This window comes from Lampetra planeri, chromosome 29 (assembly GCF_965212315.1).
Source record: "Lampetra planeri chromosome 29, kcLamPlan1.2.h2, whole genome shotgun sequence".
NCBI classification, from domain to species: Eukaryota; Metazoa; Chordata; class Hyperoartia; order Petromyzontiformes; family Petromyzontidae; genus Lampetra; species Lampetra planeri.
This window is the reverse complement of record NC_136135.1, coordinates 12,559,436-12,575,645: the sequence shown is the minus strand read 5'-3', so window position 1 is coordinate 12,575,645 and position 16,210 is coordinate 12,559,436. Positions and strand designations below refer to the sequence as shown.

General features: G+C 43.7%; 1 protein-coding gene across 10 annotated transcripts in view; it reads right to left on the bottom strand.

The window, feature by feature from the left end:
• DYRK1A (dual specificity tyrosine phosphorylation regulated kinase 1A) overlaps nt 1-16,210 on the bottom strand; it is a 50,539-nt gene that overhangs the window by 16,306 nt on the left and 18,023 nt on the right. For 7 of the 10 annotated variants that reach the window (XM_078608306.1, XM_078608309.1, XM_078608310.1 and 4 more), the window contains 4 exons: nt 10,621-10,745; nt 8,948-9,067; nt 7,569-7,757; nt 955-1,102 (listed from right to left, as the gene is read on the bottom strand). In XM_078608306.1, coding sequence (XP_078464432.1) covers nt 955-1,102; nt 7,569-7,757; nt 8,948-9,067; nt 10,621-10,745 — 582 coding nt within the window. Of the gene's footprint in view, nt 1-954; nt 1,103-7,568; nt 7,758-8,947; nt 9,068-10,620; nt 10,746-11,453; nt 11,948-13,876; nt 14,077-16,210 lie in introns of those variants that run through there. The other 3 variants (XM_078608307.1, XM_078608308.1, XM_078608313.1) reach the window with 3 other exon arrangements.

The following is a 16,210-nucleotide window of genomic DNA, read 5'->3' as shown; positions in this document are numbered from 1 at the left end:
TTTCTGCGTCGAAAATCGATCCAAGGTGGCATTATATGTCGTAAATGTGGATCATCGCAAATCTAACGGTCGTAAATCGAAGACTGCCTGTACACTGAAATGTGGTGACACTAACATATCCTCGACTTGAAGATGCAGTGGTGGTTGTGACGAGTCAAACTGGACGGCAACCATGATGGTACATTTTTTTTGTTTGGCATCACAAAGAGTACTATCTATTGTGTTGGAAATTATGTCAAGTGACAATCATATAGATAGTGTCAGGCATACATATCTAGTGTTCTCTCTCTTTACTGCTGCCTAACGGCGTGTGCGACTTCACGATGATATTGGTCCCGGTCTAGCACGGCGTGTAGAGTTTGTGCTGTTGTTAATTGTAGCCATGTTTTGATGTTACTGAGCCATGTCGTTTTTGGCCGTCCTGGTCGTTTTTTCCCTTCGATTTTTCCTTCCAGGATTAGCTTTAATAGCTGGTATTTGTGGTCGTTTCGGGCAATGTGGCCTAGGTAGTAACACTTCCTGCTAATGATGGTCTTCAGCAGTGTTAACATGACTTTAATAAATAATGTTAATACGTCCCTAAATCAAGCAATAATTTTCAATATTACACCGAGTGAAGACTTATACCATACATAAAATACAATTAACATGTTTTTTAATTATGCTGCAGTCAGGATGAGTTTGGTATTTAAAAGTTAAAAATAAATTCATATTTCCAAAGATAAGATCTTTTTCAGCTATTTAGATATTTTACATTGTTGTATAAAATCCATACAAAGTGAAATCACTCGACGTCACACTTTGGAATGATGGAAAGAAAACATTTGGATTGTCCAAAATTTCATACCTTGGCCCAATTTTTCGAATTAATCCGAAATTGGGAGCACATCCTTATGCTGTATAATGATCAATACCAAACTACTACAAGATATCTCAATTGAGATGCACGCTCACCTATGTAGTACTTCATGTCCGTGTCGTGCTTGTTCATCAGTTCCAGCAGTCGCACCTCGATCTGCGCTTGGTTCAAAAAGGCCTTCTTGTTTTTAATGATCTTGATTGCTACCCATTCCTGTTCCTGGTGATCATACGCTTTTACAACCTACAAAAAAACAAAAAGCATCAGTTAATATATTAAATGTATGATATCGTACACTGTTATAAATATATTCAAGGCACACAAAAAATCCTATCCTGCTAAAGAAAGGAATGAATATTCATTCTGAGGTAAAGGCATAGCTTTAATAATGAGATCTGCGATGTAGCAAAGTGGAAAAGTTTATTTGATGTTTCTTCTTGGTTCTTTCGGTAAAGTCACGTAGAAGGGAAGTAATAAAATAATAAAAATAAAACATAATAAAATAAACTTATATTATTTTATTATGTTTTGTTTTTATTATTTTAATTATTTTATTACTTCCCTTCTACGTGACTTTACCGAAAGAACCAAGAAGATGAATCCCTGCAGTCACGAAAGCTTTAAATCGAAATTTATTTGATGTTTCTTTGCAATCAATGGTGACCAGCTGAATGCTGGACTGAAACTCTTTGAGCACTCTGATCTCAGTCAACCAGCCATCTCGTATATTTAGATTTTTTTTTTAATGTGAATTAAATATTCCAAAACACCAAATGTGGATAAAGAAGCATTACCATTTATTGTACTGACAGCCCATCTATTGTATATGTATAGTCATATAATTGTGTATAGTTATATAATTACATGTGTATGAATAAATAAAACCGTAATACATTTTTCCTGCTTAATACATTAATAATCAAACGTATCATTTTACCAGAAAAATGTATGGCTGTTAATGTATTAACATGTGGAAATGGTAACACAATTAATTGAATTCTTATCCATGTAGAAAACAAGATATATAAATTAACTACAAAAGATGGATAGAGGGTTCTTCCTTCATCATCTAACCTATATAATTCATTTTTTGTCCGTCTGTCTGTCTGTCCGTCCGTCTGCGTACGCTCCCTTGCGGGGGATGTAGCTCACGGACCGTGGGGTTCGCCGAGATTAAATTTTGCAGGTGGGCACGCCCCCGGCCCCGCGGTAAACTTAGGCATTTCCGATTTTTCGTCTCTAAACTTTAAATCGGACCGATTACCGATTTAGTGCGATTTCTATTTATTTACCTATTTAACGCTTTATTTATTTATTTACTATTGCCGACCGGCGCGGACCACGTCGGTTGCCCCTGGCAACGGGTAGAGACGCCTTCGCTGCGGGGTGGACGCCATTTTTAATTCACGTTAAAAATATGCGCAAGCATTAACACGTGACTCTGAGGTAAATTCATCAAAGTTTCACGTCCTCTTCACTCCCCCCCCACCCCAATGTGTGCAATTACTATTATAGGGTCGGTAGATAATAAAATTATAGCGATTAGACAGTATTATTGTAGCGCGGGGGGGGGGGGGTAACGGCCCCACTACCCAGCCTCAGCCGGATGGGCAATCTAGGCGAGGCCGGAGGCTCTGCACGGTACTAGGCCTCGACACGCAACTCTGTCAGGCGACGACTTTGTGGTATAAACTTGATATACCCAGCGTTGCCCGGGGGAAAAATACATTTAAAATCTTCTGAAAACTTTAAAACATAACATCCCAATGAAAATACAACTGTGTAATTAAAACTCTAAACCCGACCGTGCCAAGAATCGATTCTATGAATCGCGAAAAGGAATCGAAGGTTGTAGATTCATTTAGAATCGCCTTATTTCCGTTTAATATAAGTTGGTTATAGAGTTGATATAAACTGCTACGAATGGGAAATATCCGGTGTTGACCGGGGCTAAAATATAATTAAAAACTCCTGAAAACTTTAAAACATAACATAACAATGAAAATAAAACTCTGTAATTAAAAATGGAAACCTCCTATGCGCCAGGAATCGATTCTTTGAATCGCGCAAATGAATCATCAAAGGTTGTAGATTCCTTTAGGATCGCCCTTAACGAGTGGTGAGGGAGAGTGGTGAGGGTGAGTGGGGAGGGTGAGTGGGGAGGGTGAGTGGCGGTTGTTAGTGGTGATTAGTGAGGGGTGAGTGGTGAGGGTGAGCGTGAGTGGTGAGGGTGAGGTTGAGTGGTGAGCAGTGAGGGTGAGTGGTGATTGGTGAGGGTGTGATTGGTGAGGATGAGTGGTGAGGGTGAGTAGTGAGGGTGAGTGGTTGTTGTGAGGGTGAGTGGTAAGAGTGAGTGGTGAGGGTGAGTGACGTTTGTGAGAGGTGATTAGTGAGTGGTGAGGGTGAGTGGTGAGGGTTAGTGGTGAGCATGAGTGGTGAGGGTGAGTGTTGAGCGTGAGTGGTGAGGGTGAGTGGTGATTGTTGAGGGTGTGATTGGTGAGGATGAGTGGTGAGTAGTGAGGGCGAGGGTGAGTGGTGAGGGTGAGTGGTGAGTGTGAGTGGCAGTTGTGAGTGGTGATTAGTGAGGGGTGAGTGGTGAGGGTGAGCGTGAGTGGTTAGGGTGAGTGGTGAGCAGTGAGGGTGAGTGGTGATTGGTGAGGGTGTGATTGGTGAGGATGAGTGGTGAGTGGTCAGGGTGAGTGGTGAGGGTGAGTGGTGAGCGGTGAGGGTGAGTGTTGAGGGTGAGTGGTGAGTGGTTAGGGTGAGTAGTGAGGGTGAGTGGTGAGCGTGAGTGGTGAGCGTGAGTGGTGAGTGGTGAGCGTGACTGGTGAGGGAGAGTGGTGAGGGAGAGTGGTGAGGGAGAGTGGTGAGGGAGAGTGGTGAGGGAGAGTGGTGAGGGAGAGTGGTAAGTGGTGAGGGTGAGTGGTGATTGGTGAGGGTGAGTGGTGAGGGAGAGTGGTGAGGGAGTGGTGAGGGAGAGTGGTGAGGGAGAGTGGTGAGGGTGAGTAGTGAGGGTGAGTGGTAAGTGGTGAGGGTGAGTGGTGAGGGTGAGCGTGAGTGGTGAGGGTGAGGTTGAGTGGTGAGCAGTGAGGGGTGATTGGTGAGGGTGTGATTGGTGAGGATGAGTGGTGAGGGTGAGTAGTGAGGGTGAGTGGTTGTTGTGAGGGTGAGTGGTTGTTGTGAGGGTGAGTGGTGAGGGTGAGTGGTAAGAGTGAGTGGTGAGGGTGAGTGACGGTTGTGAGAGGTGATTAGTGAGTGGTGAGGGTGAGTGGTGAGGGTTAGTGGTGATTAGTGAGGGGTGAGTGGTGAGGGTGAGTGGTGAGGGTGAGTGGTGAGTGTGAGTGGTGAGGGTGAGTGGCGGTTGTGAGTGGTGATTAGTGAGGGGCGAGTGGTGAGGGTGAGCGTGAGTGGTGAGGGTGAGTGGTGAGGGTGAGCGGTGAGGGTGAGCAGTGAGGGTGAGTGGTGATTGGTGAGGATGTGATTGGTGAGGATGAGTGGTGAGTGGTCAGGGTGAGTGGTGAGCGGTGAGGGTGAGCGGTGAGGGTGAGTGGTGAGCGGTGAGGGTGAGTGTTGAGTAGTGAGGGTGAGTGGTGAGCGTGACTGGTGAGGGTGAGTGGTGAGGGAAAGTGGTGAGGGTGAATGGTGAGGGTGAGTGGTGAGGGTGAATGGTGAGGGTGAGTGGTGAGGGTGAGTGGTGAGTGGTGAGGGTGAGTGGGGAGGGTGAGTGGTGATTAGTGAGAGGTGAGTGGTGAGGGTGAGCGTGAGTGGTGAGGGTGAGGTTGAGTGGTGAGCGGTGAGGGTGAGCAGTGAGGGTGAGTGGTGATTGGTGAGGGTACGATTGGTGAGGATGAGTAGTGAGGGTGAGTGGTTGTTGTGAGGGTGAGTGGTGAGGGTGAGTGGTGAGGGTGAGTGGTGAGGGTGAGTGACGGTTGTGAGAGGTGATTAGTGAGTGGTGAGGATGAGTGGTGAGGGTTAGTGGTGAGCATGAGTGGTGAGGGTGAGTGTTGAGCGTGAGTGGTGAGGGTGAGTGGTGATTGTTGAGGGTGTGATTGGTGAGGATGAGGGGTGAGTGGTGAGGGTGAGTGGCGGTTGTGAGTGGTGATTAGTGAGGGGTGTGTGGTGAGGGTGAGCGTGAGTGGTGAATGGTGAGGGTGAGTGGTGAGGGTGAGCAGTGAGGGTGAGCAGTGAGGGTGAGTGGTGATTGGTGAGGATGAGTGGTGAGGGTGAGTAGTGAGGGTGAGTGGTTGTTGTGAGGGTGAGTGGTGAGAGTGAGTGGTGAGGGTGAGGGTGAGTGGTGATTGTTGAGGGTGTGATTGGTGAGGATGAGTGGTGAGTAGTGAGGGTGAGTGGTGACGGTGAGTGGTGAGTGTTGAGGGTGAGTGGTGGTTATGAGTGGTGATTAGCAGAGGTGTGGACTCGAGTCATGTGACTTGGACTCGAGTCAGACTCGAGTCATGAATTTGATGACTTGCGACTCGACTTGGACTTGCATAACAATGACTTTGTCCCACCTCTGGTGATTAGTGAGGGGTGAGTGGTGAGGGTGAGCGTGAGTGGTGAGGGTGAGCAGTGCGGGTGAGTGGTGATTGGTGAGGGTGTGATTGGTGAGGATGAGTGGTGAGTGGTCAGGGTGAGTGGTGAGGGTGAGTGGTTGTTGTGAGGGTGAGTGGCGAGGATGAGTGGTGAGGGTGAGTGGCGGTTGTGAGTGGTGATGGGTGAGTGGTGAGCGGTGAGGGGTGAGTGGTGAGCGTGAGTGCTGAGTGGTGAGGGTGAGTGGTGAGAGTGGTTAGTTTTGAGGGTGAGTGGTGAGGTTGAGTGGTGAGGGTTAGTGGAGAGTGGTGAGTGGTAATTGGTCAGTGGTGATTGGTGAGGATGAATGGTGAGTAGTGAGGGTGAAGTTGAGTGGTGAGGGTGAGTGGTGATTGTGACGGTGAGTGGTGAGGGTGAGTGGTGAGGCTGAATGGTGAGGGTGAATGGTGAGTGGTGAGGGAGAGTGGTGAGTGAGAGTGGTGAGGGTTAGTGGTGAGGGTTAGTGGTGAGAGTGAGTGGTGAGGGTGAGTGGTGATTGGTGAGGGTGAGTGGTGAGGGTGAGTGGTGAGGGAGATTGGTGAGGGGTGAGTTGTGAGGGTGAATGGTGAATAGTGAGTGGGAGTGGTGAGTGGTGAGGATGAGTGGTAAGGGTGAGTTGTGAGTGGTGAATGGTGAGGGTGAATGATGAGTACAGTCAATATGCACTGCTGTTATCATACCAGGTACCACCACCACAATATGTACTCCTCTCATCATAGCAGATACCACCACAGCAGTATGCACTGCTGTATTCATAGCAGGTACCAACACAGCAGTATGCACTGCTGTAGTGATAGCAGGTACGACCTCAGTCGATATACACTGCTGTAGTGATAGTAGATACTGCTATCGAGTTGGTAGATACCGCTATAGTAAATACTAAAACAGTCAGTATATATCACTACAGTCAGTCAATACTGCTACAGTCAGTATATACTGCTACGGTGAGTAGATACTAGAGTCAGTAGATACTATTATAGAGTGAGTAGATACTGCTATAGATTTTGTAGTTACTACTATAGTCAGTGGATACAACTATAGAGTCAGCAGATACTATACAGTTAGTCGTTACGAGTATATAGTCGGTAGATACTACTGTAGGCCCAGTAAATACTACTATGGTCAGTAGTTATTACAGTCACTAAATACTACTACACAGTCAGTAGCTACTACTGGCTCAGTAGATACTACGGTACAGTCAGTAGATACTACTACAGAGTCAATAGATACCACTTCCTCTGTTGTATGTCAGGTGTTGTTAGTATATATACCTACGAGGGGTAAAGATATTTTTTGAGGGGGGGGGGGAGACCACAATTTTCGGAAACATTTTGACATCAACTATTTACCCCACACTTTCTACAACTTTTTGGACTTGTGAAAGCCTCTTATATATTTGTTGGTGGAGAAATGTACAAACAGCCCACCGGGCTTTGACAATGCCTTAGTATCTGTGTATATATATGTAAGGTTTTTAAGAAATATATTTTTCACCCGGGCAAAGCCGGGTACTTCCGCTAGTTCTGTATAAAGTTTTGCTGGCTGGATGGCACATGGGCATATGCTCACGAGTGACATCACCCACATCCCCTCACCATGGAGCCGGGTTCGTGCGTTATGACATCATGTCTCCCCTCCCACCCAAACCGTGCTAATTTAGAAATAAAATGTGATTGAAATGTAATATTACTCTCCATATAAAATAGCATGTTTAGAAAACACAGCAATTCACAGTCCTTTGTCCATGCAATGCTGGATTATGTCTTCCCCTTGCCATATTGGTCATGGGAGTTATTTAACCATACTTCACTATGCTGCTCAGTGTGGGTTGATGAACGGAGAGCGCAGGAATGGTTCAGATATCACACCGCCACTAATGTTAGCTGTTGTACAAAATCACACCCAGGTAATTGGTTTCAGAGAATAGTCCACTAACCACTATGCCACCATTCCCAAGGGCTATAAATGACGTTTTAAAAGAGTAACTAACTCTACACACTACACTTATAAATGTATAGATTTTTACAAGCGGTTAATTTTAAACATGTTAAAACAAAGTAAAGTACAGCCAGTAAAAGAGCTCTGCAAATGTAACATTATTGTACGGCATCAACATTCCAAACCACATCATATGCACTACCTGTCCAAATGAGCCTTTGCCAATGAGAGAATCTATCTCATAGCGGTCCATCCACTTCTCCCCATTCTTCACGATGTAATCGTAGTTGTCATCATCGTAGCCATCGTTGTACACCTTGCGCTCTTTCTTATGGCTCGAGTCTTCCCCTTGCTGCTGCTGGGCTCGCCGTTTTTTCTTTGCATAGTATACCTGCCGAATAGGTGTGGGGAAGAATGTATAAAGTTAACTGTTGAAAGCTGCATATATGTGGTTACTTCTTTTGCACCGTACGTAGCCAACCGTGCTAAATAAGGTGTGAAATACTTACCAAAGCTAATACTTGCCAAAGCCCACACAAACTATTCAGGATGAAGAGCAACACATTTGTCTTACAAACTATTGTTATTGTGTTTACAATGAAGATGCTCGTAAGCCCCAACAATACATCATGGGACCTCCTTTGCCAGTACCAAAAGATGATAAGTTTTGCCTTTTCTTCTGGCAACAAAACAGGTGTTAAGATGTTAAAACACCAAACCAAAACCTTTTACAAGGAATCATGTCTGCATTAACCACAATGCTTGTGGTCATAATGCAAACGAAAAACACTGATAATATATGCATTGCCCTTGAAACTGATTGGTCCACACCAGAGACAGCTCTCTTTTGAGCCTCATCTCAAACAGTGTTAGACCAGAGGACGCCAAAAGGCGTACAGCCCAAAGACAATCACTATCAGAGTAATGAGAGCTCAAGGACAATGCATATATTATCAAAGTACGTTTTTGTTTGCATTCTGACCACAAGCATTGTGGTTAATGCAGACATGATTCCTTGTAAAAGGTTTCAGTTTGGTGTTTAACATCTTAACACCTGTTTTGTTGCCAGAAAAAATGGTGAAAATCTATTATCAGCCCCAACAATGTCTATATGGAACATAATATATTATGCAGTCATTTTAAAACTCCCGAGATTATAATAGCAATTATGGATAATACACATTTTGGGATTTTCTTTTAAAATGAATTTAGAACAGCCCAAGATTAATTCGATTTTTTTAAATAATGCGCACCTCTACTTTCCCTCCCCCCCAAGCTGAAATTAAACATCAACCCCAAGATGCCACAAGCCACTTGGCTCCAGCACAAGAACTTCTCACTCCGTCTCTATGGTGGGCTTTCTCTCAGGCGCTGCTCCTTTGTCTTGGCCATGATCCCCTCTTAGTGATGCGTCCTGCACAAGTCCACTTACATTGGTTTTTAAAAGTCAATGTCTAAAAAAATTATCTTAACTTTTGGGACTGCTCAAGTGAGGAAGGAGGCTGAAGAAGGAAGACATCAATTTCTATCCTACTACAGCCCCGTACAAGACTTATAATAGCATAAACAAACAATCCTTACCTCATTAATGTGTTTGTATGTCTTTATAAGGTCGACGGACAGTTTTCTCAGAGGTGCTGTGGTTGGGTCACGGAACTTAAGAGGGATTCTTCGCTGCAGGATTGTCATGTCTGGAAGCAGCTGCAGGAAAAAAAGTAGGAAACGGGTATCAGTATGTACACTCCTGCCATGTCAAAACTTAAATTCTATTAAATTTTGATTTAAAACTTTCGTGACTGCAGGAATTCATATTCTTTGGTTCTGTCGGTAAAGTCACGTAGATAGAAAATAAAAAAATAAATAAAAGCAAAAAACCCACGACGTTTCGATTGCAACACAAGCGGTCTTCATCAGGTGGAGAGAAAAGAGGGGGCAAGCCTCCAAATGCAACTGCTTATAAGGGCTTCCAAAGTTGTGAGTGGGCAGAGGACTAGAGTTGCGAGGCAGAAGCAAGGAAAGCTGTGTGGCGTAAACAGCATGGGCGGGGCAGACAATGCTAATGTAGACAATGGGGGGAGGGAGGGGGTAGAGATAGGGTGAGAGAGAGGGGGGTTGGTAAGAGATAGGGGGAGTGAGGGGGAGTGAGGAAGAGTAAAGCGCGAGCTTTATAAGCAGTTGCATTTGGAGGCTTGCCCCCTCTTTTCTCTCCGCCTGATGAAGACCGCTTGTGTTGCAATCAAAACGTCGTGGGTTTTTTGCTTTTATTTCTAATTATTTTTTCTATCTACGTGACTTTACCGAAATAAATCAAAGAATATAAATTCTAATAATTCACGAGGAAATGTTTTTTTTATAATTTACTCTCTGATGATTAAGTAGCATGAATAATATAACAAATAACACCTAGGCATTGAAATGTGAGGAAAGGGAAACGTCACACTTTGAATGTGTGCTAAGAATTGAGGCATGCATGTACTCAAAAAGGTACTAAAACGAACACTTAATTGATATGCACAGCTTCCAATGAAAATACTAGCCTACATGCACAGGTTCACAGTTCAACACGTAGGTTGTTCCAGCAGGGGGAAACACACGCATGCTCTTTTTTTAACCAAGTCAGATGAAGTATCTCCTCTATGCTCAAACCAGTGTGGAGTCGTACTCTATTTGTTGAGCTTGGTACATAATAGTGATGGGAGGCTAACACAGTGGAAAATGTATTTTCAACAAACAAATAGCAGTTCAACATTCAGGCCGTCGTGAGAAGAGTCTCTCAAACAGTGGATGCTCAATTTTAAATGAGCAAATCCACCGTTTCAGTTGGCACCAGTCCCATCCTCACACGTTTCATTCTCACAAAATGTCCAATTGCTCAAAAGATACCTGCTACATACTAAATGATGATGTAAATGCAACTACCATTCACAGATAATATTATGCTTGTTTACCCAAGAAGGGTCCTTCCAAGTTTTTCAAAGAGGTGTCTATGTTGCTAATTTGAGTATTTTTAAGGTAACTTTTCAGCATTGGGATGTTTGGCCAATACAGGTTACATCGTAGGTTTGTTTTAGCTATAACAGGAAGCTGGACAACACATAGAAAACCCATGAAGAACGGGCGAGAACATACAAACTCCATACAGAAAGGCGCCCGAGTCAGGAATCGAACCCAGGAATTTCTTGCTGTGCTACCCTGCCATCATCTGTGTTAACTGGAAAAACTAATATAGCAAGCATGCTGACAAGAGCGAGTACCTGCGCTTGAGCCATGGGCTGATCGCTGAACTGCTGTTGAGGAGAAAACGACATGCTGTCAGCAGCGAGCGGGAAGGTGGTGGACAGATGCAAGGACGAGTGTTTGCATGCTGCTTCCTCTATACCTGAAACACACAAAAACAAAAACACATGGCCTTCAACAAAAAGTACACATTAAAGTCAAAGACAACCCAGGTCAAAGAGTGAGGAAAAAAATGCAATTTGCTTGAGCGTTTCTTTGTTCAAGCTTTCGCCATGCACAGTTGTGCACATCTTCAGGAGTCAATTACAATATGCAAGTCTCTGCTTAACGTGCGATCGCTCAATGCGTTTTATCTTCAATGCGATTCTTCCATTAGCGAATACTTTACGCACTGTGGAACGAACACCATTACAACGCGATTTCTGAGTGGCCGATGACAAACTACTTTCTTGAGCTGCAGGGCTGAGCGGTGCGATACAGTATGGAGAATGATACAGGAACGCGGCAGTATACACCCAGTTATTTATCCTGCCATCTTTCTGTAAGCATACATCGTATCTTGCAAAACTTTATCGTTACATTATTTATGGGGAAATTGTTTGTTTTCGCTGAAACGCAACACTTTTCAGGAACGCATCTACCACGTTAAACGCAGCTGCACATGGTGAAAACTTGGGAGGATAAATATTCAAACACGTAGCCTCAGCTGGAAAATCACAATTCAGTTAGTGAGAATCTGTTTTCCCCTTTTTTCTGGCAACAGTTTGGTGTTAAAACACCAACTTTTTACAAGGAATCATGTCTGCATTAACCACAATACTTGTGGTCAGAATGCAAACAAAAAACTTACTCTGATAATATATGCATTGTCTTTGAAACTGATTGGTCCACACCACACCAGAGAGCTTTCTTTTGAACCTAGTCTCAAAACAGTGTTAGACCAGAGGACGCCAAAAGGCGTACAGCACAAAGACAAGCATTATCAGAGTAATGAGGGCTCGGGGTGAGCATCTAGATCATGAGACCTCCTTTGCCAGTACCAAAATATGAGACTAGGTTTTCCCGTTATTAGGTGTTCATATTTAAACATGCTTAATTTTACCAAACACGTTTTTGCCAATGTCATTAGTTAATCAAACCGTTCACTATGAATCGCAGAAAATTGTCTAAAAACACGTTATTAATCAAATGTCACAAAAAGCATAGTATACTTCAAAAATGTATAATTAACTTATTTTTAGAAGATCAAATACATTAACTCAATATCTGCTATTTTTTCAACAACAAACACATACAGTGAGGGATAAAAGTATTTGATCCCCTGCTGATTTTGTACGTTTGCCCACTGACAAAGAAATGATCAGTCTATAATTTTAATGATAGGTTTATTTGAACAGTGAGAGACAGAATAACAAAATCTAAAAAAACGCATGTCAAAAATGTTATACATTGATTTGCATTTTAATGAGGGAAATAAGTATTTGACCCTCTGAAAAACATGACTTAGTACTTGGTGGCAAAACCCTTGTTGGCAATCACAGAGGTCAGACGTTTCTTGTATTGGCCACCAGGTTTGCACACATCTCAGGAGGGATTTTGTCCCACTCCTCTTTGCAGATCTTCAAGTCATTAAGGTTTCGAGGCTGACGTTTGGCAACTCGAACTTTCAGCTCCCTCCACAGATTTACTATGGGATTAAGGTCTGGAGACTGGCTAGGCCACTCCAGGACCTTAATGTGCTTCTTCTTGAGCCACTCCTTTGTTGCCTTGGCCGTGTGTTGGGTCATTGTCATGCTGGAATACCCATCAACGACCCATTTTCAATGCCCTGGCTGAGGGAAGGAGGTTCTCACCCAAGATTTGACGGTACATGGCCCCGTCCATCATCCCTTTGATGGGGTGAATTTGTCCTGTCCCCTTAGCAGAAAAACACCCCCAAAGTATAATGTTTCCGCCTCCATGTTTGACGGTGGGGATGGTGTTCTTGGGGTCATAGGCAGCATTCCTCCTCCTCCAAACACGGTGAGTTGAGTTGATGCCAAAGAGCTCCATTTTGGTCTCATCTGACCACAACACTTTCACCCAGTTGTCCTCTGAATCATTCAGATGTTCATTGGCAAACTTTAGATGGGCATGTATGTGCTTTCTTGAGCAGGGGGACCTTGCGGGCACTGCAGGATTTCAGTCCTTCATGGCGTAGTATGTTACCAACTATTTTCTTGGTGACTATGGTCCCAGCTGCCTTGAGATCATTGACAAGAACCTCACGTGTAGTTTTGGGCTGATTCCTCACCGTTCTCATGATCATTGCAACTCCACGAGGTGAGATCTTGCATGGAGCCCCAGGCCGAGGGAGATTGACAGTTCTTGTGTTTCTTCCATTTGCGAATAATCGCACAAACTGTTATCACCTTCTCACCAAGCTGCTTGGCGATGGTCTTGTAGCCCATTCCAGCCTTGTGTAGGTCTACAATCTTGTCCCTGACATCCTTGGATAGCTCTTTGGTCTTGGCCATGGTGGAAAGTTTGGAATCTGTTTGATTGATTGCTTCTGTGAACAGGTGTCTTTTATACAGGTAACAAGCTGAGATTTGGAGCACTCCCTTTAAGAGTGTGCTCCTAATCTCAGCTCGTTACCTGTATAAAAGACACCTGGGAGCCAAAAATCTTTCTGATTGAGAGGGGGTCAAATACTTATTTCCCTCATTAAAATGCAAATCAATTTATAACATTTTTGACATGCGTTTTTCTGTATTTTGTTGTTATTCTGTCTCTCACTGTTCAAATAAACCTACCATTCAAATTATAGACCGATCATTTCTTTGTCAGTGGGCAAACGTACAAAATCAGCAGGGGATCAAATACTGTTTTCCCTAACTGTACATGCTTACACACTCTTTATTAATTTAAATTTCAACAAGACAATGCACACACACAACCATGTGAACAGTGCCTGGCTGCACGAGTCCAAGCCAAGCCAACTACCAAAAAAGTCAAGTCACACACAAACCCATTCTACAAAATTGAATCAAAACTTAAAATATGCACAAAATAAACATTATCTTCATTCAACTGTGTAGCCTTCATGTCCACTCAGCAAAAGCTGACAGTGACAGCACATCTATACAGATATGATCGACTCAGTAAAAATGCTATTAGACTTGGTACCTAAGACAGACAAGGAAGGTGGCATACAGGCCTATCAAATCTACAGCCACGGGACAAATACAGTCCAACGCACTCAATCTGGCCCACACTGTCACTCAAACTTACCATCACAATGGCTCACTGCAGCTTTGAAATTTAATTTCATCATCATCAGTCAGCCATGATCAATCCACTCCTGGAAGAAGCTCTCCCCACATCGTCACCATCCCTCATGATCTTGCAGTGCCATAATCCAACTCGCTCCTTCCTGCACATGAGCTGATCTCATTACTTCAGCTCCTCATGGGCATGTTCCCCTCTTTTGGCTGTAATTCCATAACCAGTCTCATCGATCAGCAATCATCCCTTCAAGCAGTATGTCCTGCCCAAGCAGGATAGACAAACACGCTGTGAATTTATCTATATATTACTTCATATGTTTGGCAGTCTGGCAGGCTGTCACAATGAGTGAGGCCTCATTCAGACCGTAACAACCCAAGGAGATCTTACGGATTGAAATTGACACATGTAGCACCTACGACCATTGATCTAGGTACAAAAAAGTGACCATTCGCTAATCACAGTAGACAGCATGACAAAGTCTGGATACAATATGAACACGAACAGAGAATGTTTAAATTTCAGTTCAATACTGATCAAATATCACAATGAATAGTTCATCATGGCCAGCATCTCTGATGCCACACTATCACCCTGCTGGAATCAGATGCATTCCTCCATTTGGCTTTAGGTCTTCCCATAGTGCACAACCCAAGGGTCCCAATCCAGTGGCTGTTAACAATCTTGCCCTTCTCCATCATGTGCAGGTCTTCAAAACATTGCACCATCATCAGTCATTTTTATTTTAAATTCAGTTGATCCAAATTCGAGGACAAAAACTATTTATTAAATGTGACTTCACCTTCATAAGATGTTCAACTTTTGTGAAATTCATTAAAAGTCCTAGAATTTATAACAAGTAAACACATTGCTGTCAGGAAGCATCCTTTCTGGTCATTGCACAGGCATAAAAACGAACCTTTGCCCAGGGTGCCTTGTTTAGAAATATCGTTGTTTTTGCTCTTACAGGTTTTTTTGGACTACCAATTCCAAAATAATCATTATGGCTGAAGCCTGACAAAACTGGTAATTTCCCTAGAAATTAGGCCAGAGAGGTAGCGGTAAACGAACCTAAAATATGAACTGCCAAGAAGATTTGATTTGCAACACCCTTAAGACAAGTGTGATTTTAACTACTGTCAAAGTTAAGAAAACAAATATGTAGCCCACTCATTAAGTAATTATATACTTAAAAAGACTGGAAAATCCATAAAAAGGAGCATGATTTTTCAAATATTTTCCCACATCCACTTTCATTCTATTCATACATTATGCAGCACTAAGTCTGATCATAAAAACGTTTTACTCGGTATACTCAAGACAACTTGTTGCTACTATGCAACATAAGTCCTCCTACGTATGCTTCTCTTTTGCATGACTCCTATTATCCAACAGCCCAAATCAACAGGAGCTATTATCTGCTGGGAGATTCTTATGATCAACGTTGAGTAATTTGCATTACCCAGAAGTGCTCACAGCTAAGAGATATCACGTGAAAAACTCTGCCTGTTATATACAGGCAACAGAGTCATTACCGCTGTATAACATTGATAAACACATTCCTGCGGAGGGAGCTGGTAGGAACGTTGGGTTGCTCGGTCAATGGCCAGGGTTCAACGGCGGCGTGGTGTATTCCGCAAATATGGCCGACTGAGGGCGGGCACAAGCCGGCGTGAGTAGGTTCAACGTTGAGTTTTATAAGGGCACCACGGGGTGACCAGCCCCTCCCCACCCAGCCCCACCCCTCTCCCAGGCCCACCCTCCTCACCCAGCCCCACCCTCCCCTCCCAACCCCTCCGTCCCCTCCCATTTTTGGATGCACGACGGACAGACACAATAATCCCCTGTGGGCTGGTGGAACCAGGAGGTTCCTACCAATATAATTAATATCATTAACTGATCATAATAATAATTCAATTTATAACGCACACAAATTTGCGGACGTGACGGCCGCAACTCAGAGGCACGGAGCCAAGCTCAGATTCGCTCGAAAGCATGGTTATAGAGATGAGTTTTGAAGTCTCTCTTGAAGGAGGCGATTAAGGTGATGCTGCGAATGTGTAGAGGGATTGCATTCCAGACTGTTGGGGCTGCCACCGAGAAGCTGCGCATATACATGACCATCCTGGATCTTGGTATCAAGAGGAGGTTGTGAGTCGCGCTGCGCAGGTATCCGCCGTGTGCTGAGCTGCAAGTTTTCAATAATTATTATTATGTGTTCCCCATAGAGCAGTGTTTGACAAATGTGCCGAATATTTTAATGCTGATGGTGATGATGGTGGTAGTACAAACGATGACAGTAGTGGTAATGATGGTGAAGTTGAAGGGGATGGTAATAAA